Below are 22,590 nucleotides of genomic sequence, written 5' to 3' on the forward strand. Positions count from 1 at the left end.
TAACAGCAGTCTGGCGAGGAAGGAGCGGCTAGTAGGTCCAGCGAGCGTGCGGTGTGGGGATTAGCCGAATAACCCGAAGCCAGTCGGTTAAATCCAATAACAGACCTTTATTCGCTGTCAGCAACATTACACCATACAAGCCAGGTCTCCACGGCTCTACTCTGTCCGTACATACATGTGCGGGAATCTGTAGTCGCCGGCACCAGGCCGTTACAACAGTAAGGTGTTTCTTGGAGAATGGAACATGAGCAGCATGGAATGGCTGCCGCTAACAACACCACACCCACTAGGAGACTCCCACAGCTATTACAATAGTAGGGCAAACCCAGTGGTGTTATAACCCAAAAGGGTTGTTACAGACTTAGAGCACCAAATCACAACAACAGTCACCTCAAGGTGCTTTATATTGTAAGGTAGACCCTACAATAATACATACAGAGAAAAACCCAACAATCATATGACCCACTATGAGCAAGCACTTTGGCAACAGTGGGAAGGAAAAACTCCCTTTTAACAGGAAGAAACCTCCGGCAGAACCAGGCTCAGGGAGGGGCGGGGCCATCTGCTGTGATTGGTTGGGGTGAGAGAAGGAAGACAGGATAAAGACATGCTGTGGAAGAGAGACAGAGATTAATAACAAGTAAAAAATATGACAAGTATGATTCAGTGCAGAGAGGTCTATTAACACATGAGGTATGTCGCAATTAAGGGGCCGCATCATTTGAAGGTCGATTACGCCACAGCCGGGCGACGAAGGCTGTCCCAGTTCAAAGACTGCTCCAAATGCGGCCGACACATCCATCTTTCATTTCCCTGAATTTGAAGGATGGGTCGGGTGTATCCTTCTTGGCCCAACCCATCCCAGAATTCAGGTTAAACATGATATATATATTATTGTTTGGCTTTTTTCACTGTTTTATTTGTTCCTGAGTAAAAAGGGTTTGGCTGAGATTAAAGTTATAGTTTTTTATCCATGCATTTTCTTCCGCTCATCCGGGACCGGGTCATGGGGGCAGCAGCCTAAGCAGAGAAGCCCAGACCTCCCTCTCCCAGCCACCTCCTCCAGCTTGTCTGGGGGAACACCAACGCATTCCCAGGCCAGCCGAGAGATATAATCTCTCCAACGTGTCCTGGGTCTGCCCTGGGGCCTCCTACTGGTGGGACATGCACGGAACACCTCACCCAGGAGGTGCCCAGGAGCCCCCAGGTGGGCACTCCACCCTTTTCCGGCTAAGAACCATGGCCTCAGATTTGGAGGTGCTGATCCATATCTGTGCCACTTCACACTTGGCTGCAAACCATTCCAGTGCGAGCTGGAGGCCACCACCCGATGAAGCCAACAGAACCACATCATCCGCAAAAAGCAGAGATGAGATTCTGAGACCACCCAAGTGAAAGCCCTCCACCACTTGGCTACGCCTAGAAATTCTGTCCATAAAAATTATAAACAGAAACGGTGACAAAGGGCAGCCCTGGCGGAGCCCATCACCCACCAGGAACGAGTCCAACTTATTGCCAGCTATGCAGACCAAGCTCTTGCAATGGTTGTACAGGGATTGAACGGCCCATAGCAATGGGACAGGCACCCCATACTCCCGCAGCACCTCCCACAGGACACCCCGAGGGACACGGTCGAATGCCTTCTCCAAGTCCACAAAACACATGGAGACTGGTTGGGCAAACTCCCATGCACCCTTGAGTATCCTTGAGAAGATAAAGAGCGGTTTCCGCGACCAGGATGAAATCTGCATTGTTCCTCCAGTACAGACGATCGACTAACGGACGGACTCTCCTTTCCAGCACCCTGGCATAGACTTTCCCAGGAAGGCTGTGAAGTGTGATCCCCCTGTAGTTGGAACACACCCTCCGGTCCACCTTCTTAAAAATGGGGACCACCACCCTGGTCTGCCAGTCCAGTTAGATGCCAGTCCAGGGGTACTGCCCCTGATCTCCACACAACATTGCAGAGGCATGTCAACCAGGACAGTGCTACAACACCCTTTAGGAACCTCATCCAACCCAGGGGCTCTGCCACCAAGGAGTTGTTAAACTGCCTCAGTAACCTCACACCCGGAGATTGATGGGTCATCCCCCTCATTCCAGACTCTTATTCCTCCATGGAAGAAGTGCCTGTGGGATTAAGGAGGTCCTCGAAGTATTACTTCCACCGCCCGACAATTTTCTCAGTCGAAGTCAGCAGCACTCCACCCGCACTATACACAGTGCAGGTAGAGCACCGCTTTCCCCTCATGAGTCACCTGACGGTTTGCCAGAATCTCTTCAAGGGAGTCTGAAAGTCTTTTTCCATGGGTACTCTCAGTTGCCACTCGGCGCATAAGCGCAGATGATAGCCAGGACTCGTTCCCCGACCCGAAGGCGCAGGGAACAAACCCTGTCATCCACTGGACCCCCAATGTACAGGCAGCAACGCAAGGAGATACTAGAATACCCACCCCAGCCCGCCACCTCTCACCGGGGGCAAATCCAGACTAAGACAGAGTCCAGCCCCTCTCCGGGAGACTGGTTCCAACGCCATGCGTTGAGGTGAGCCCGACTATATCTAGCCGGTACCTCTCAACCTCACACACTAACTCAGGTTCCTTCCCTACCAGAGAGGTGACATTCCATGTCCCAATTGCCAGTCTTGGTAACTGGGGATCAGTCCTCCAGGGCCTCCATTCCTGGCTGCTGCCCGGCACACGATGCATCGGACCCCTACGGCACCTCCTGTGGGTGGTAGGGCTGCAGGAGGATGGGCCGATGTCCCCTTTTCGGGCTGTGCCTGGTGGGCCCCATGGACTAAGGCCTGGCCACCAGACGCTCACCCTCAGGCACCCTCCCAGGGCCTGGCTCCATGGTGGGGCCCCGGTAACCCTATCCCAGGCAGGGTGAACTGTTCCCTCATTTTCATATAAGGGTCTTCTGAATCGCTCTCGTCTGTTCCTCTCCTAGGACCAATTTGCCATGGGAGACCCTACCAGGGGCAGAAACCCCGGACAACATAGCCCCTGGGATCCCTGGGACACACAAACCCCACCACCATGATAAGGTAGTGATTCGCGGAGGGAATAAACACTGAATAAACGTCAAACAGAAAACTGAATAAACAGAAGCGTGAGATGGTCGAGAATTTACTCCAATGTCCCGTTATGTTTTAAATAGCAAGGAGCAGATGGCTGAGTTTATTAAACTCCACCGAGACAGCGGTGACGCAGATCTGAAGAGAGAGTATGAGCGTGCAGCGTTTAAAGCGTGGAAGTACTGACCTTACTTTGAGTTTGATTCCATAAAAAGTGACAAAAACATTAGTGTCCGTTGTGCGTGGGAAGAAAACTTCTTTTTACAGCGAAAAAAAACCCTAAACGTCCAAGCAAGCACCGAGTGCGCTACCACGTAATGGGAAATTCACAGAGAAACTCGCGGATCCTTCCACTGACCGCTGCGGCACACCTGCACCAGGGCAAACCTCTGCCTACCCCACTCCTGCTATACAGGTGAAAATAGAGCAACAGGACTGCTAGTCTTTGATTTTATTTATTTTCTGCTGTGTTCTACGTGCATCTATTTGAAAGACTGAGTGTAAACACAAAAAATATTTTATTTTATGTGCTGGAATGTGCAGAAAATAGGTTTAAATGTTAAACAAATTTCTTCCAGTCAGAGAATGTTGCATATAATTACATTTTTGCTTGAGATTATTATATTATCTTATGCCATGTTATACCCCTAATTAAAGATTGTGAAATTATTATGTAGTTTTAGTTTGCATTATTCTCCTGAATTAGAAGAAGGTGATAACTATTACATTTATTAAACTGATTTGTATTACATTAGACTGCTGATTTATTGTGAATGAATGATATTGTTTTATGATGCATTATACTGCTGAGTTATAAGAAATACTGTTTTCAGAGAGTTATGGCCTTATCTGTCTGATTAGAAGAGAACAGAGCATACCGGAGAGGTTTTCTGCCCCATCTCATCAGGAGGAGATAAAACAGGGAGCCAAGGCCGTCACTTAGGCGCCGTAAGAGAGAAAGAATGTGAATGTTTAGGTTTTATGACTAGGTGGAGGGGGGCTGAAGCTATAAGAATGTCAGAAACGCTCAGACACTTCGAGATCAGGCGGACACCCTCCCGCGCTCATCTCCCCTCCGGATGGTTTATGCTCAAAAGTGTTGTATGGAATAAAATGATTGTTGATTGAGCATTTATACACCGAGTATTGTCCTTCCTTCAGCCCAAAGATCAAAAGAACTGGAGATTTTAAAAATGCATAAAGTTAAAAGATTAAAACTAATAAAACAAGTTTTAAAAAGAGACTTTTCCATCTGATTACATTTTGTATGATGGATTATGCAGAAAAAGTAGAATTGGGCTGAAAGATCTATCACTTTATCACCTGTTCAGGTTGTAAATCATGTTTTTAAAAAGTAACTAACTAATTACTTTTGAAAATAAGTAATCAGTAAAGTAACGGGATTACTTTTTTGGGGAAGTAATCAGTAATTAGTTACTGATTACTTTTTTCAAGTAACTTGACCAACACTGATTATGTCATCAAGGGTGGTTTTTCGGAGTTTGTCTTGTTTTGCATGAGTTGCTGTGTTTTTGTTCTTTTGGTTTTTGCATGCTTGTTTTTATCGTGACACGCCTGTTTCACTTGTTCCTGGGAGACACCCCAACCTAGACACTAAATAATCTCACCTGTTAGAGTTTATGCATTTAACGGACTCTAGCGCTAACCAATCAGGACAAGCCTGGCAGGCACCTAAGACCAATAAGGGGGGCCTGGCAGGAGGGATGAATTCAAATTCTTGTTGCCCCATGCCAGGGTGGTTTTATTGTTTCTCTCATTCCTCCGGCTGTATCTTCCTACTTTAATTAATGTATTCTGTAAATCCAGCAGTAAAGCTGTGTCTTGAGTTTCATGGAGACCTGCCGGAGAGTCCTCCATTTTGGATCCTATTGTTGCCTCCCTCACACACGCCATCATGACAATCATATTACAAAAGCTTTGAAATCGTTGCATTGGCTTCCAGTATGTAAAAGGACTGATTTGGAAATACTGTTAATGGTTTCTGAAGCACTAAATGGTCTTGGGCCTCAACACGTTGCTAACTTACTTGAGGGCTATGAGGCTTCGAAGCCTCTTAGTCCCTCGGGAACAGGCTTACTTAATATTCCAGGAGCTCAAACAAGGTGAGACAGCATTTAGTGTTTATGCTTCCCTCAAACCTGCAGTGTGTGGAATCTATTAGCTTTTTAAAATCAGGGCTGAAATCTTTGTCTTTTTGTAGCTTTTATGTTAAATTTTAACTTAAACTTTTAAATTATTGCATTCTTGATTTTAATGTTTTCCTTTTCTATATATTTGGGATTGTTCTGTCTTTGTGAAGCACGCTGAATTGCTTTTGTATGTGTTATATAAATAAAGTTGACTTTGTCAGATGGATTTTCTTCAATCAGTGATGAATAGTAAGATGTTCTAGCTTTTTTACAGACCTTCAACTGACATCGCTTCAGTCCAGCGCATGCACTTTGGATATGAAGTCCTAGCTGTGACTCAACTGACAGCTGCTGGTTATTCTGGAAGCTTTCAAACAGAAAAAAAGAATTTACAAAATAAGAGGCTTCTATAACACAATGAAGAGTTTTTATTTTGTAGTTATGAGACACTGAGTTTGGACTCGTAAGGAGAAAATCTCAGTTATTCAGCAGCATGAAGTGAAGGAGTATCACAGTCACGAACACTGCATGGATAAACTTTATTATTCCAGTCAAGCAGCAGAGTCCCAGTGGTTCTGTATAGCACTTTATTCACAGACACACTTTTTACTCCTCAGTTCAAGACGTAACAAAACAGAGTTTCAGGCATCGAGACATCTTAACAAAGGAACAAACAAACAGATCATATTTGGCAAAAAGTTTCCAGCCATGCAATTTAAGAGACATGAGAAACATAATCAGCAGCAAACACAAGAAGTGACGTGAAGAGAGGAGGTCGCCTCCTTTCAGCAGGGAGACAGAGGTGTTTCAAGGCTCAAAGGATTACTCCGCTGCTGAAAATAGTCCCTCAGATACTGCACCAGTTTGAACATGGAAGTCCCAGAAAGTATCCCTCCAGCTTTTATTGTGAAGGATCAACACTCACACCAGTGAAACTCATTTCTGCAGCTGGAAAGTAAGCGAACCAAAAACTGCAGTGTACAGATTTCTCCTTTAAATAACACAAAACACGAGAAAAGTGACGTCCATCCTCTCATCCGCCGCCTCTGCTCTCTCAGACGTTCACACAGGTAATAAATAAGATAAAATACTTCAGGTGTTTCCCACGCTGGTCTTCAGTCTGAGGGGGTTTCAGTGTTAAAGGAACAGTCAGATTTATTCCAGAGTCTGAGGAGATGGAGACGACTTTCAAGTCTGTGCATCGAGTACAGGAAGTGAATGTCATTTATGTAGCACCGGCTAACAACTTTGCTCCTCTCAAGGTGTTTTATTTAAGCGTAGAGTGTCAGAGAGAACACCTGTGATGGAGCCTGATCTAAAAGCAGCGCCCGTCTGCTGAACCCAAAGCTTCAGAAGATTATTGTGACCGTAGCTGCAAACTAACCAAACGAACGAGTGTCTGAGTCCTGGAGAAAGTTCCTGCTGGACACACAGACTTGAAGCGTGCGTCAGCCTTCGTCTCCGAAGCTCCCTAATGAGCTCGGATCTCAAACTGTCCGACTGTTCCTTTAACTTTCCACAGGAACTTCACGTTCAGCCTGATGACAGAAAGTCACCTCTGCAGAAAGTGAATGTTTGTCAAACGCCTGAAACCAGCTGAGAAGCTAAGTTAACCCTCTGACTGCTGAAACCCCGCCCTCACAGAGACCAGCGTGCGAAACAGCTCGTTACTCCCTCAGAGGTCATCAAAGAGCACAAAGAGCAGACCCCGCCAACCCAACGCCCGCCTTCAGGAGGTGCCGTCTCTCACTGCGATGCTGATGTTCAAAGGTAGTCCCGGCAAGACCGGCGTCCTCTGCGCGGGGTTCAGTGGGCGGAGTCAGTTGAACGCCTCCTTGTTGATCCACATCAGGGTCCGCGTCTCGTTGGGCTTGCACTCGTACTCGATGCTGCTGAACTTGTTGCCGAACTGGCAGTGCTCCCTCTTGTAGTAGTTGTAGTATTTGGCCTGCCAGACCGTCTCAAACGTCCCCGCCTTGATAAACTGCACCGAGACACAAACCAGAGGGTTCGAGCTCAAATTCGGCGTCAGGCTTTTAAAACACGTTTTTGGTGTTTCTAAAGAGGTCAAACTCATGAATCCAGACGGCGTGTACAGTAACGTGATCTGCTGACAGGAAACTGCACAAATGCGTCTGATTGTAGATCAATAAATCTGTTACGCCTGTGCAGCTGTCACACGGGCGACTGGGTGATAATACCACCTTAAATTACATTTTTTTCTCGAAAAGTATAAACAGGTCAAGAATTTAGATGCAAATGCGTCTGTTTCTGAACACGTCCTCTCTTTTTCTCTCTGTTTGCTCAGGTTCCTGCTTTAGAAACACATGAGGTGAATAAGCTGCGCAGACGTCTGCACAGCTGGTTTTTATTATTTACGACATTTGAACTCCAGTGAGTCCAGTAATTTATCCAAACTTTTACCTGCAGGTTGTTCCTGTTGAAACACACCCAGGACAGCAGGGAGAGATCATTTCCTCCAACAGTCATAATCCACCTGTGCTGTTTAACACCACTGATTTACTTTTAAATGCTCCACAAACTGTGTGTTTGGAGGCCTCGCCTAAACTGTCTAATGATTTTGTGTTTTTTATTGGAAAGGTTGCAACTACACAGGCTCTCGTCACTCAGTCTGACCCCTCGGTCTCAGTCTTGCTCTGCTGTCACTCCTTCTTGTTTAGAGGATGTTGTTGGCCACCTGAGGCCCTCTGGTTCTCCAGATCATCCTGTCCCTCCACCATGTTTTAAGGAGATTGTGGCTAGCATAGAGCAGGCTGTTCAGGCTCTCATAAACAGCAGTTTAATACCTGCTAATTCTAAGCATGCAGCCCCACACAGCACTGGCTAACTGCAGGCCATCTCCACGCTGCCTTTTCTGTCTCAGAGCGAGGCACTGCTCTGAGACATCTCACCTCTATGCTGACTTGGACGGGCTGCCGATCGCCACTCTTGGTGTGCGGGACGCCCTCGGTGTCGTACTGGCCGTGGTAAACCACCGACTCGTCGTCCCTGGACTGCTGCTCCAGCGGGAAGACGACGCCGCCGATGTTCATGTTGCTGTGAGGAAGAAGAGGCCGAAGGGTTATGCACGAAAATAAAAATATTGCACATTTTTATCATTTTTGACATTTTGTCTCAAACACTGTTAAAGACAGTTTGATGTCCAGCAGCGAGCTGAGCGTGTGACGTGAGAGCGACTCCCACAGTATGAAGGAAACAGGAAACAGCCACTCGCATCTAAAAGTCATTTAAATGTCGTCCAGATGTGTAAATGCTGCGAAACGCTTCATAAACGCTTCAGTGGATTTAATTTGTAATTAAAATGTAATTATAGTCACACAGAATAAGGAGAAACAAGTCAGGTTACCTGAGAATCACAGACATGATTTTACTGTAAGCACATTGAAATAGTTTGTAATGAATTTTAATTAGTGTCAATGTTACGGTCGTATCCCTGCAGCTCACAGCGTAAAGACAGCGTCGTGTTCAGGCTCGATTCATGTTGAACATTTGGATTTACTGTTCTTTATGCTGATGATAACGGCTGTCCACTCCTCTCCTGTAAGATACCTGCGACCTGAAAAGTACAGCGTACTCAGGTGTGTGTACTTCCTGTCTGGCCTCCACCTGTGTGTCCTCCCTGTTTATATCAGTTTGGAGTTTTCCTTTCATGTCTCTCGTTTACCCACGAAGCCTGTTAACCTGCTACCGTCACCATGGTAACTGATGCTGAACACCTGAAGCAGAGTGTAACGTCAGTGTGGGACTCACTGCTGCTGTGACAGGAAGCAGAGGTCCGCCCCCTCGCTGTGGGCTGATGGCTCCTGCAGGGCCCACGCTCTGCAATCACTGTCACATATCAATATGTACCTTTATTTAACTGATAATACTTCAGTATTTTTACATGTAATGGAGTATTCTCTGATGGTATTTCTGCTCCTGCAAAAAGCACATTTTACCCCCGTTATTCCATAATGAACACGTCACTTCCTTTCACTGTCCCCGGTAACCGCAAACCTCCGCCCTGACCGGGAACGACACGTGATCCCCGCATGATTTATTCAGGCAGGTGTCGGATGCTCCGGCCTGCAGGAGGAGCAGCAGCCTGCTCCTCATCATCACCTCCTCATCCTCATCATCACCTCTTGCAGACGTTCTTTATCATTTCTCGCACATGCGCGCTGGCGTGCCGCACACACAGGTTACCGAGATGCTTACGTGGCCTCGACGTTTCCAGGCTTCAGCACCACCTCGATCTTGTACTTGGAGCCCGTGAGGAGCTTGATGGTCCGGCTCTGGCCGAACCGGGTCCCGTCCACCTTGAAGAAGACCGGGCCGTCGTTGGGCTGGATCCGCAGCGCGATGGAGATGTTGATGATCGGGGGAACGTCGTCCATGGCGCCGAGCTCAGGGAGGGGGAGGCGGACGGGTGAGAGAGATGCTGAGGAAGGACCAGAATCAAGCTGCACGCTCACACGGCTTCCGGTGACAGCTGCTTTCAAAATAAAAGACTGCAGCCGCAAATAGCAAAGCAAATGTCACAGGTGGGCTGTTATTAAAAAAATAAGTTCATCTGAAAGTCGGGAAATTTGTAGAAGGTTAAAAACAAAAGAACAACAAGTTTAACGAAGAGCTTGTGAAACTGAATATAATGACATAAAACAGGTTAGACAGAAAAATACAACACCTGTGCACGCTCAACATGACGTCACAGGCAGGAAATGACCGGGAGATGAAAATATGTTCACACCTCTGCCGGTAAAACACTGCCCCCTCGTTGCCAAAGCAACATCTTTGTTGTTAAAAACAGATAAAAACAGCTGATTTAAGTAAACTTGAGTTCCCGCTGTCTGTAAGCTGCAGGTGTGCATGACGTTTTTATATACGGGGCGACCGTGGCTCAGGGGGTTGGGAAGGGCACCTGTAACCGGAAGGTCGCCGGTTCGATCCCCGGCCTCTGTCCTGGTCGTTGTGTCCTTGGGCAAGACACTCTACCCTACCGCCTACTGGTGTTGGCCAGAGGGGCCGATGGCGCGATATGGCAGCCTCGCTTCTGTCAGTCTGCCCGAGGGCAGCTGTGGCTACAACCGTAGCTTGCCTCCACCAGTATGTGAATGTGAGCGTGAAAAGCGCTATATAAAATCCAATGCATTATTATTATATTTCTGCTGCTTTGAAATCACAGACTGTCACACAAAGATATCACAGAGTGATATGTGAGTCTGTGTGGCGTGCTGCGTGTTTGCTTGATGGGAGAAGCTGTGATGGGTCATTAAAAAGAACCGAGTCAGCAGAACCTCACAAAGATGGTTTATTGTGTCATCGTCATATTTACACGAACCCAAAACAAAAAGGCTCAAATTAAAAAAAAAAAAAGTTTCACTTTGTTTCTCTGTGATTTTTTTCTATAAAAATTTTAAAAATATGTACAAAAGTTTGCGTTTCCCGTGAAACACAAACTGCAGAGGGAATATATTAGAGTTAAAAATCAGAAGTGCTCGAGGTGCTTTGATAAAACCGGAACGCCGTCATCGATCCAGCTCGGCCTGCAGGATCTCGCCCCAGGTCTCCGCGTCCAGCGGCGTCAGCTTCCTGCCGCTCAGCTCGTCTGCCGACCTCACGTGGCTGAACCGTCCAATCAGCCAGTCTTTCTTCACAAGGCTGCGGATGTAGTTCCTCACCAGGATCACCTGAGGACAGGAAACGGTCAGAAAACAGTTCTGCTGTTTCTGGGTGACGCTGGTTTCATAAGCTGGACTAAAAGCAGTTTTTAATAATGACATTAAAATAAATGGCTGCAGCGTGAGACGTCTGACATGTGGACAAGTCTTCACTCCGCTCTGTTTCACAGGCGTTACTAACAGTTGTAATGTTATGAGTATATCCAACACTTCAGTGAGAACAGCTGGAACATCTGCTACAGCCACAGGTTCTGCCCCTCAGCAACCTTCCAGCAGAAGCCCAATCAGAAGAAAGCTGATGGCTCTGACAGAGCTGCTTCATCCCATCAAAATAATTCCCAGCTGACTCTGTCACTATTCCAGGCCAGGGATCCAATTCTTTGGGGAAATTATTCAAAATTTCAGCTCAAACAAAGGGCGAGGTGTTCTTAGACATTTTTCCAACAATATATTTTGAGGGACTTAAAGCTTGAATATGAAAAGAAAACAACAACATGTCTTCAGCGTGACGTTCCACAGGTGTGACACCGTGGACCAAACCAGACTTTATAGAAAGTTTCTGTAAAAACTGCATCCCAAGTTTGTGATGCTTTTTGGAATATTCAGGATTTAATGTGCATAAATCAACTCAGCTGATACGAAATCCTGGAGACACAGGTCACAGGACCTTCATCAGCATCAGATCCCTCAGAAAAACATTGATGGGAAAATGTTTAAAACCTCTGAGCTTCATCCCTTTTTGACTAATGACAGCAGGACCTGAAATGAGTGTAATTCCTGTTTGAAGCGGATCATTAACCTGGAAAAGTTTCAGAACAATCTGAGATGTTTTCTAAGTTTAATGACATAATATGTTAGGAACCTTCCAGGAGAGGCCGTGTCTCCGGTCGCTGTCGACCTCCCTCTGGCAGATGGCTCGGACCATCAGGCACTGCTTCCTCCACAGCTGCTCGCTCTGCTCGATGATCTGATGCCACAGCCTGCAGGTCCTCGCCGCGCTGCACAGGCTCGCCGCATCCAGCTCGCCAAAGATCCTCACGCTCATTTCTGTCGGCAGCGTCTCGGCAAAGTTGCGAGGTGGGGCTGTGCCTTCGGCTGCCGTCAGGGCGGGGCTTCCTTCACAGAGAAAAAACACTGGTGGAGTCCTCCCACACACATGCTGCATAATAGAGTCGGACTGGGTGGAAGAGCCTGAGGAAAGAGAGCCGACAACGATGGAGAAATGAGTCACAGATTCCACGTAAAGACCTCAGACTTTTAACTCACACTGTGGAGGACAAGTTAAGGATGAAGACAAATCACAGTGAAGCCTGAGATTCTTCATCAAAGCACCGACATGTTTCAAAGTACAGAGGCAGGAAATGCGAAATAAAATGCAGTTTTGTTTTTTTGTTTTTTAAATAGAGTAAAAAAATTACATCACAAAGACATAAATAAAGAATCGAGAGAGAGAGAGGGGGGGGAATCAGCTGAGAAAGAGAAGAAAATATCCCGAAACACCCAGAAAGAGACAGAAAGGTTCAAGATGAGCCTGTGAGATGAAAAAAGAGACAAAATCACTGAAATTAACGAGAAAAGAAAGAAAAAGACCTCAGAGAGACGAAGCAAAGCGCCTGTAAGGAGAAGATCAGCTGCTAAATAATGAAGATTTCACACAAAATAAGCAGAAAAAAGCGAAAAGTTTTGAAACAAGGACACAAAGGACTGTGGGATATAGATGAACCAGAAAGACTCCGAGCAGAGAGGCGAGACGAGAAGGTGAAAAGCTCCCACGTCAAACCGAAAGAGAAACATGAACAGTGGGGTCCCCACGGACCCGGCCTGGAGACGTCACCCAAACACAAACTGCTTCCTGTGTCTGTCTTCAAAGACAGACGTGATAAATATCCCCGTTATTTCCGTCCTGTGTGGCTCTGCAGAGGACTTAGTTCTAGTTTTGGCCGACGGTCTGATTTTCGCTAACAAAAGCTGATTTTAATGCTTCAACCCGACGACTCGCCTCCGCCCCTGCTAACAGCTAACAGCTAATAGTTCATGAAAAACTCCACCGGCCGCTTCCGCTTTCAGACCGAACACCGACTTTAACCGGGAAACAGACCGTGCACGTGTCCCGGTGTGTGTGATAAGAAGGCGGCAGCGCGCGAGAGAAAACCGGTGTCTTACCTTCCGCGAGGTCTCTGACAGACAGCTCACACGGTTTAAATGTCCTAACGGATGTTTACAAACGTACGCTACGTCATCATATTTTGATTTTTGGCGCATGCGTGCAAGGCATAAACGTCCGTTAATTTAAATTTGACAACAGTTGAATATATGATTTTCTAATTATAAAATTAAACTGTAATTTCTTACTCTGCAGTTTTAAAGCAGTCCCTACCACATTCCATTCATTAATCTGCCGATTCTTCAAATATATGGAAAATATGGAACTTTTTTTTACGTTTGTTTGTATTTTTCATCGATATCTTCCGCTCACGTGCAACAACGCTGTCATATTAAAAGCATTTCGGCAGAAGAGATAAATGTTTTGTTTTTACAGATTAATTTCATCTGCATACACAGGGTGGTTAGCACAGGCAAGGTTAGGTTTATTTTTAAGGAAGATTAATAAAAGATCAGGGAGATTCTGGGCGGAGTTCGGTGAGTGAGGTCAGAGACCCAGTGCGCACGCTCCGCTCCGTCCCGGAAGTTTTGAACGGTGTTGCTGAGCTGAAGTTGTGTCGGTGCTGCTGCTCGGTCCGGTTCCCCTCCACAGTCCGAGAAGCTGCTTTTAATCTGAAACCTTTTGAACTGTCGAAGCGTGGCGCTGCTCTCCGTTTTCCTCCACGTTCCTCCAGCGGGGTGCAGCTGCCTCCGTCCGCTCCGCTGAGCCGATGTCTGGCTTCGACCTGGTCCCGGTGGACGGCGGGGATCCGGTCCACCTGCCACCCGGAGAGACGGTGTTGGGCCGGGGCCCGTTACTGGGAGTGAGTCCTCCTCTCCTCTTCAGTCTGAAAACATGACCGCGGATCATTTATAGACTTCTGCTCGTTACAGCAGCACGTGATCTTTGATCGCGTGATAAATCCAGGGAAGCTTAGCTTCACTTAAAAACATGATTTAAACCTCATAACTAATCAATAACAAAGTGACCAGACATGATCAGGTGGATCACTGATCTGCTGACGCAGAGAGGGCGGGGCTTCATAAGCTAACACCTTGAACTTTGACCCTCCTCCGTCCTCCTGCCAGTTCCTTAAAATGCAATAGGAAGCAACAGGATGCTGCTCAGGTGTATCCTTTAAAACAGGGGTGGGGAATGCAAAGCCTCGAGGTTTAGAGGTGTCCTTCATGCATTCATATAAATGGCCTCCAGATGAACTAATCATCTGATCCAGGTGTGTTCACCCAGGGTGAGATCTAAACCCCACCCTTGCTTTATAAGGCTACAACTCGCCACTGTGCAAAAGTCTTGAGCCACCCATCATGTCTGTATAATTTGTCGAGGGTGTAAAATTTGACCTGTTCCTGTTTAAAAAACACAACAACTTTTAAAAAAAAAATGAAACTAAAGTCCACCGAAGAAAAAGTTGTAAACATGTTTGATCTGACCCGTCAGAGACAGCAGCGTGTGTGTGATTGTGTTCCAGCTGCACGTTTGTGTTCGTGGACTCTGTTACAGCAGCTTAGCATCATCACAGTGAAATGATCCGTCATGTGGGCGTGGCTTTGTTGCAGCTTTTCCCTCTCTTGTTTTTCTGTCTTTGTTCTGAGACCTGGTTTGCTTCCCTTCAGTCATCATGGCTGAGCTTGAGTCTGATTTATTCAGAGTAATACTGTGAAAGGAACAGCTGGAGACGTCTGTAAACGCTGCCTTGTTTCCCGTCTCAGATCAGTGATAAGCGAGTCTCCAGACACCACGGGCTGCTGGAGAACCTGAGCGGAGAGCTGCGCCTCAAAGCCGTACGTCCGTCCTTCCTCCTGTTTAGGTTTAGATTTTGTTTCTTATTACATTAGCTTTATTACATAATCATTTTATTATTCAACATTATAATAAATATAGAAGTGTGGTTGTTTCATATCATAGAAATGTCCGCTTTGCTTTAAATTCAGCCTTGGTCCCTGTTGCTTTGGCAGATTTTGTTTTTAATTCCATTATTATTCATATTATTATTATTATTAGTGTTGTTGTTGTTTGAGTTTCGGTTTAACCTCCTGCTGTTTCGGTCCTCAGACACACCTGAACCCGTGCTTCATTCAGTCGACCCCCACCGATGACCCTCGACCTCTGCAGAAAGGTTCCTGGCACGTCCTTCGTCACGGAGACTTCTTCTCTCTGCTGCCGGGTCGGTTCATCTACGAGGTGGTGTCAGTGGGCGGAGACGAGCGCACGCCCAGGTACTTCTGACGTCTGAAAAACGCTCCTTTCTGTCCTGATGTCGGTCGAGACAAAGACTCGAACCGTCTCGCTGAGTAATGAAGGTGGAGGCTGCTCTCAGGTAACGAGAGCTCTTTTATCTGTGCGGGCCGTGCCACGCGGGGTTAAACGCTCGGTCAGAACATTAGGCACAGCGTAGGTTTACGTTTTTGTCTCTGAGCCGTCGTGCTCTTTGAAGCTGACATCAAAGTTGATGCCGATCAGCTCAGTTAAAATTCACGCTGAGCTTCCAGCTCGCAGCGTTAAGGTCTCACAGAAGTTCACATTTATCTGCATCAGTGTCGCTCCCCACAGGAACAGCCAGATGTCAGAAGAAGAAGAAGAAGAGACACTTCCTGTTCCTCCTGATCCAGCTGTGGATCTACGTCCAGCTGCCAGACTGAACCAGGAGGAGCCGCCGCCGTCAGCAGCTCAGGAGGAAGACGAGGAGGCCGAGAGACCGTTCAAGGTAGGCTGAACTTTTCAGAGACGAGAAGCTGCTGGAGAAGGACTCCTCAGGGGGCGGGGCCTAAGAGTGACATCAGCAAGTGTGAATATTTAACCAAGGAGGTGCTTTTCAGAGTGCAGGGTTAATGTGATGTGACAGAAACATGAAACTTTAGAATAGTTTGTTGTAAAAAAAAAAAACTAAGTTTATAAATAAAGTTATGACACAAACAAACAGATCAACAAGTACAACAAACACTGGCAGAAATAATCATCATCAGAACAGGAATTACTGTAATAATAAAGGAAACTTTGGTTGACAGCAGCTCCTCCCTCGTTCACCAGGGGGCGCCACAGCAGGCGGCTTCACATGTTTGATCCCACAGTGGGTGTGTCAGTGGCTCAGTGGATGGCAGTGTGAAAGTGAGCAGCCAATCAGTGAAGTCGTCTCATTGCGTTTCTTTCAGGGAGACTCGGCAGGATCGGTGAAAGACGATCAGCAAGGCGCCGCTCCGTCGGTGACCAGGAGAAGAGTTTTACCTGCATGGATGCTGGCGGCTGTACCTGCTGCAAAGACTCCGTCCTCCACCCCGACAGGTAACAAAGACCCGTCCTGTGTTCCCTCTGCCTGTAGGGGGCGCCCTTTCTGATCCTGTTATTTGTTTGAAAATGTCTGTTTAGTTCGGACCTGCCGACCTGCAGCGCCGTCACCTGCCACTAAACGAGCAGCTGTCGCACAAGCCACGCCCGCAACAACCTCCTCACCTGAGGAGGCGGAGTTCACAAGGAAGGAGGAGGAGAGGCCGAGGAAGAGGAGAAAACTGAGTGATGACGAAGAACAACCTGAGGTGAGACCTGTTGAGCAGAGTTTCTGTTTCCAGGTTTAAACTCCGCCTCCTGACCTAAGAGACTAATATGTCCTCTGGCTTTCAGGAGGCCGCCGCCCACCGTCCGGCTAAACCGAACAAGTCTGAGGACAGCGGCGAGAACGACAGCTTCACCATGAAGGCGGAAGCGGAGGACAAAGCAAATGAGTCTGAGAAGGAGGGCAAGATGTCTGAAAACAACAGGACGTCTAAACGAGCCGAGCCTGCCGGGTCGAACGGAGACGCCCAGTCTGGCCCCGCCCCCTCCAAAGCCCGTGTCAGAACGCCGTGTCCGTACGGGAAGGCCTGCTACAGGTACGACACTGAAACGCGGAGTCACAGGCTGAATTTATTCTGAGAGCTTTTGCTTTGATGTCTCGTTTCCCTCTGAAGACGAGCTGAAGAGTACTTGAGCCGATGAAGCGAGTCGAGAGCCTCTCGTAGCCCCGCCCCTTCACCATCTCACAGACGCCGCTCGCTGCCTCAGATTAGTCCTTCAGATTTCACTTTTAGAAAAATCTTTGAAACAAGGACCAGCTGTCCTCACTGCAGTGACTCCAACAGCTGGTCCCAGCCCACGCTGTGGTGCAGGCTGCATAGCAAACAGCTGCAGGTGACCGCCCTGCACAGGTGGGCTTCAGACCCTTCATTTCCTCCCTGCTTGTGTTTTCCAGGAAGAACCCACTTCATTTCCAGGACTGCAGTCACCCTGGAGACACAGACTACGAGGAGGAGGAGGAGGAGGACAAACCCGAGTGTCCCTACGGCAGCGACTGCTACAGGTTAGAGCTGAGCCGACGGCCGAGGCTCTGCAGCTGCTGACAAACAGCTGGATCTGTTTCAGGAGCCTCAGAGTGATCACACATCAGGGTTTAGTTACTTAATAACTGACTGCAGCACATTGTTCCTGTCAGAAAACACAAAGTTACTGATTTTATACTTTTTCTGTTTTATCTTCACTTCGTTTTATTGACTTTATTTCATTTAGGTTTTCATTTTAGTGCTTTTCATGACAGAAAAACTGTAAACGAACGTTTCTGTAAAAACTGAGGGTCGCTACAAAGGACACACACACGGACACACACACACACACACACACACACACACACACACAGGGACACACACACACAGGGACACACACACACAGGGACACACACAGGGACACACACACACAGGGACACACACACACACACAGGGACACACACAGGGACACACACAGGGACACACACACACACACAGGGACACACACACACACACGCAGGGACACACACACACACACAGGGACACACACACACACACGCAGGGACACACACACACACAGGGACACACACACACAGGGACACACACACACACACACAGGGACACACACACACACAGGGACACACAGGGACACACACACACACACAGGGACACACACACACACACACACACACAGGGACACACACACACACACAGGGACACACACACACACAGGGACACACACACACAGGGACACACACACAGGGACACACACACACAGGGACACACACACACACACACACAGGGACACACACACACACAGGGACACACACACAGGGACACACACACACACAGGGACACACACACACACACAGGGACACACACACACACAGGGACACACACAGGGACACACACACACACAGGGACACACACACACACAGGGACACACACAGGGACACACACACACACACAGGGACACACACACACAGGGACACACACACCCACACAGGGACACACACAGGGACACACACACACACACACAGGGACACACACACAGGGACACACACACACACAGGGACACACACACACACACACACACACAGGGACACACACACAGGGACACAGGGACACACACACAGGGACACAGGGACACACACACACACACAGGGACACACACACAGGGACACACACACACACACACACAGGGACACAGGGACACACACACACACACACACACACACAGGGACACAGGGACACACACACACACACACAGGGACACACACACAGGGACACACACACACAGGGACACACACACAGGGACACACACAGGGACACACACACAGTGACACACACAGGGACACACACACACACAGGGACACACACAGGGACACACACAGGGACACACACACACACAGGGACACACACAGGGACACACACACACAGGGACACACACAGGGACACACACACACACACAGGGACACACACACACAGGGACACACACACAGGGACACACACACAGGGACACACACACACACACAGGGACACACACACACAGGGACACACACACACAGGGACACACACACAGGGACACACACACACACACAGGGACACACACACAGGGACACACACACACACACAGGGACACACACACAGGGACACACACACACAGGGACACACACACAGGGACACACACACACAGGGACACACACACAGGGACACACACACAGGGACACACACACACACACACACACACAGGGACACACACACACAGGGACACACACACAGGGACACACACACACACACACACACACAGGGACACACACACACAGGGACACACACACACAGGGACACACACACAGGGACACACACACAGGGACACACACACAGGGAAACATCGTCTGACCTGCATCACTCCAGCGTGACGGTAACGACTTTATTCTGACGTGAACTTTGTTTCCTCTGCAGGAAAAACCCCCTGCACAGGAAGGAATACAAACACACAAAGAAACCAGGTACGCTCATGGACGGACACACACACACACACACATTTGTGTCGTACAGGTGGAAGTAAATAACAACAGGTGATAAATAAAAGGGTCTGAAAATTAGAAACAGAAACTAAATCTCGGCCACTTCATGCTCTGACTCACTCGCAGTAAATCCCCCCACAGCTCGCCACGTCGCCAAAAAGACTCCCGCTGACGAAGAGGACGAGGACGAGTACGAGGACAGCTTCATTGATGACGACAGCGAGGACGCGGGCGATGACTCGGACTACGTCCCTCCTGACTCAGACAGCGGTAAGGAGGACATCAAAGGCCTGCAGAGAGAGGCTACGGCCTTCCTGAAGAGGAGGAAGTAGGCGGAAACCTGCCCCGCCCCTCGCTGAGGGCTCACCAGACCAGAACGCCGTGTTTGATGACATCATCCTCTACAAACGAAAATATCAAACTCGGTCCATCTGCATTAGAGACAGTATGAGAGGTTGTTCTTTCAGCTTTGTGTCCTGATTGATTTTAAACCATACCTGTGTGGTTTTTCACATTAAAGGTTCGGCAGCCTTTTGTAGAGAGGCTTTTAATGTGAAAAACATCTGTTAATATTCAGCAAAGAAGAAACGAGTATGAACACATGATTTCTGCTTTCTGTTTCCTTTTGTTTTTACTTTATGGTACTCGTGATGTTGGATAAAACACGCCCTCGTGTTGTTTCACATTAAAAGTCTCAAAGTCTTCCCTTTACAGCCTTTTAATGTGGAAATAACATCAGGAAGTCTTTGTGAATAAAGGAGTGAGATAACAAGGAAAAAACATATTTACATTTTTTTGTTGTATTTCCATTTTCTTCTTTGCTGTGGTGAGGAACATCCAGGTGTTTTTTCAAATTAAAAGTCTTGCAGCCTGTCAAACTTGGATTGCATCAATCAGGAGCACAACCGAGGAGAAACACGTGGATTAAAACGTAAAACTATTATTTCTGCCATCATGTTTCAGTTTGCTCTACTTGTGATTAGTGCTGAGGTACATCCAGGTTTTTTCAGAGTAAAACTCATATTTAGGCTTTCAAATATATGGCTATGTTTTGCTTTTAATGTGAAAAACAGAGGAAGTAACAGTCGTTTGCACTTTTTCAAAATAAGTCTCATTGTTTTCATTTTATTGTGAAAAAGTCTTCATATATCTGAAAAAACACAGCGGGTGTCTTCTTCCAGTAAAAGAAGTGCTGCAGGACTTTTAATGTGAAAGGGATTATTTCTGGCTGTGGGGGTGGAGCACGTGTGAGGCCCACCAAACATTAAAATAAGTAACACTAAAATAAAAGCCCGTTTAAGTTCTGGATTTCCCCGAGTTTACCTGTAAAGTCACCTGTGAGAAGTCGATCTGAAGTCGTCCAAAGTGGACGCGGCTCAGTTTTATTTTGAAGCAGCTTTAAAATGAAGAGAGTGATTAATTCTGGTAAGAAATCGTGTTTTCTACTCAGAGACGGCGTCCTCCACAGGGGGTCCAAGCAGCGACCTGACAGCTGAGCCGTGGCGCTCTCTGAGCTGCTTTTATTTTTGTAAATAGAGTCTGTGCCGCAGACGCAGGTGAGTCGCTCAGAGAGGAACGTAAACCGTGTTTATCAGCTCACTGATTCTTGGACTGTTTTTCTATTAAATACATCAAAAACAAAGCGGCGTCTCCTTTCTTCATTCCTACGATGCTGATCTGCGACCAAGGCGGCAGAACTTCAACCTGCCAGCAGCACTTCCTGTCACAGCTGCGACAGGAAGTCCATTTGACTGATTAGGAAGCTCAGCTCGCCCTGATGTTTGGCTGACCCGCAGAGCTGTGGAGTGTTTTGCAGGCAATGACAGCCCGTTGGTCACCTGTGCAGGTATCATCCTGGGGGGAGGGTCTCTGTGATGGAAAAACTCTCTAAATGTTCTTTGTTAATCTGACAGAACAAAAATGTGTTTTTATTAGGGATGCACCGATACCACTTTTTGGAAAACGAGTACGAGTACTTGCATTTCAGTACTCGCCGATACCGAGTACTTAATAAAAACATGATTTAAATTTACAGGTAACAGCTTTAGTCATATACAGTAGCGGTTTTAGATACGGGCGACACGGGCGGTTGCCCGGGGCGGCATCGTGGTGGGGGGCGGCATCACGGGCATCGGCAAAAAAATAAATAAATTGCTCGTACTCATGCTGCCCCGACATCAGCCAGCGCATATTGGGAATGGCATAGGCACCGATCGGTTTTCTATCGCCCATTTGCTGGGAGTAAGGGCGCCCTCCGTTTGCGAGGTGCGCCTGCCGCTTGCGGCACAGGGAGGAGAGGGCGGGGCGGCGGGGGATTCTCTGGGTGGCTGGAGCAGCATCTAATAACCAACTTGCAAAATAAAACAAAATAAAAACAAACCAACAACACGAAAACAGCAGACATCATGATACAGACTTATAATTTGCACCGATGTTTTTTCGAAATTCTATACGCGAAAAGTGAGCGCGAGAGCCCTCGGTGCGCCTGCTCGCTGCTGAAGTCAAAGTAAACTTTATTGTCATCTCCGCTACATACAGTCCAGTATATAGAGAGACGAGACGACGAGGCTCCAGTTACAGCAGTGCAAGTAAACAAACAATAAATATAAGAAGAGTAAGAAAATAAATATACACTTTAGGACCAGGGGTAAAGGGATCAATAACAATTTAAAATGTATATTTTATATTTTGTTGATTTAAAGTCTCACACACAACCCCTTTTTTAAAGTTTAAGAAAAAAGAAAAGAAGAGGAGTGTAGCGACTTCCACAGTCGCTAGAGGCCGGGGATGGAGCCTGCCTATTTGCCTGACGCGCTGTCAACTGTACGCAATAATGCGAGAGGTGGAATTGCTTGCTTGTTTAATAAAGTGCTTGAAAAGTTTACAGAGCAATGTGATCGGCTCGCGATTCAAACTCTTAAAACATCACAGCTCTAATGCAACAAGGGGAAACTCGTTGTGCTGCGGTCAACAAAAACTACGGCTACCCAGCCCTCCTCTCTGTCAAAATCAAACCAGTGAAAGACAGACTGACAACGCCCTCTTAATGTCACCGCTAGCACCCACGTGACTCCCGTTACACATCACCATAGCAACCAAACAAATGAAAACCCAGTGATCATTAAAATTCAATACATTTAATTATGGCTCCTACAAGGAGAAACGAGCAAAAGATACAGGTAAGCAGATGTGTCATTGGATAA

General features: G+C 47.4%; 3 protein-coding genes across 4 annotated transcripts; 1 reads left to right on the top strand and 2 right to left on the bottom strand.

Moving 5' to 3' along the window:
• Positions 1-5,757: 5,757 nt before the first annotated feature.
• On the bottom strand, positions 5,758-9,689 carry cnrip1a (cannabinoid receptor interacting protein 1a). Its single transcript, XM_063477125.1, has 3 exons — positions 9,448-9,689; positions 8,142-8,286; positions 5,758-7,213 (listed from the first exon to the last, which is right to left on the bottom strand). The coding sequence occupies exons 1-3, from the start codon at positions 9,624-9,626 to the stop codon at positions 7,049-7,051; spliced, it is 489 nt and encodes a 162-aa protein (XP_063333195.1). The 5' UTR covers positions 9,627-9,689; the 3' UTR covers positions 5,758-7,048.
• An 833-nt stretch (positions 9,690-10,522) lies between these two features.
• Positions 10,523-13,128, bottom strand: LOC134629626 (F-box only protein 48). Its single transcript, XM_063477126.1, has 3 exons — positions 13,074-13,128; positions 11,773-12,101; positions 10,523-10,919 (listed from the first exon to the last, which is right to left on the bottom strand). Exons 2-3 carry the CDS (start codon positions 12,073-12,075, stop codon positions 10,758-10,760), a joined length of 465 nt encoding a protein of 154 aa, XP_063333196.1. The 5' UTR covers positions 12,076-12,101; positions 13,074-13,128; the 3' UTR covers positions 10,523-10,757.
• A 458-nt stretch (positions 13,129-13,586) lies between these two features.
• On the top strand, positions 13,587-21,007 carry aplf (aprataxin and PNKP like factor). Of its 2 annotated transcripts, none has more exons than XM_063477099.1 (10): positions 13,587-13,876; positions 14,781-14,852; positions 15,124-15,287; positions 15,622-15,775; positions 16,221-16,350; positions 16,435-16,601; positions 16,687-16,934; positions 17,294-17,401; positions 19,323-19,369; positions 19,514-21,007. In XM_063477099.1, exons 1-10 carry the CDS (start codon positions 13,784-13,786, stop codon positions 19,717-19,719), a joined length of 1,389 nt encoding a protein of 462 aa, XP_063333169.1. In that variant the 5' UTR covers positions 13,587-13,783; the 3' UTR covers positions 19,720-21,007. The 2 variants fall into 2 exon arrangements, with proteins under 2 accessions (XP_063333169.1, XP_063333170.1); XM_063477100.1 differs by having other exon boundaries at positions 19,529-21,007.
• The last annotated feature ends 1,583 nt before the right edge of the window (positions 21,008-22,590 follow it).

This window comes from Pelmatolapia mariae, linkage group LG6, assembly GCF_036321145.2.
Source record: "Pelmatolapia mariae isolate MD_Pm_ZW linkage group LG6, Pm_UMD_F_2, whole genome shotgun sequence".
Classification (NCBI taxonomy): Eukaryota; Metazoa; Chordata; class Actinopteri; order Cichliformes; family Cichlidae; genus Pelmatolapia; species Pelmatolapia mariae.

What these genes read in the sequence shown, in the direction of transcription:
- cnrip1a (XM_063477125.1), bottom strand. Translation starts at nt 9,626, where the DNA reads ATGGACGACGTTCCCCCGATCATCAACATCTCCATCGCGCTGCGGATC. An exon ending in CCTGGAAACGTCGAGGCCAC is followed by an intron (nt 8,287 to 9,447) that starts GTAAGCATCTCG and finishes TCTTCCTCACAG; the next exon opens with CAACATGAACATCGGCGGCG. An exon ending in CCGTCCAAGTCAGCATAGAG is followed by an intron (nt 7,214 to 8,141) that starts GTGAGATGTCTC and finishes GTCTCGGTGCAG; the next exon opens with TTTATCAAGGCGGGGACGTT.
- LOC134629626 (XM_063477126.1), bottom strand. Translation starts at nt 12,075, where the DNA reads ATGCAGCATGTGTGTGGGAGGACTCCACCAGTGTTTTTTCTCTGTGAA. An exon ending in GACACGGCCTCTCCTGGAAG is followed by an intron (nt 10,920 to 11,772) that starts GTTCCTAACATA and finishes TCCTGTCCTCAG; the next exon opens with GTGATCCTGGTGAGGAACTA.
- aplf (XM_063477099.1), top strand. Translation starts at nt 13,784, where the DNA reads ATGTCTGGCTTCGACCTGGTCCCGGTGGACGGCGGGGATCCGGTCCAC. An exon ending in GAGAGCTGCGCCTCAAAGCC is followed by an intron (nt 14,853 to 15,123) that starts GTACGTCCGTCC and finishes TTCGGTCCTCAG; the next exon opens with ACACACCTGAACCCGTGCTT. An exon ending in AGGCCGAGAGACCGTTCAAG is followed by an intron (nt 15,776 to 16,220) that starts GTAGGCTGAACT and finishes CGTTTCTTTCAG; the next exon opens with GGAGACTCGGCAGGATCGGT.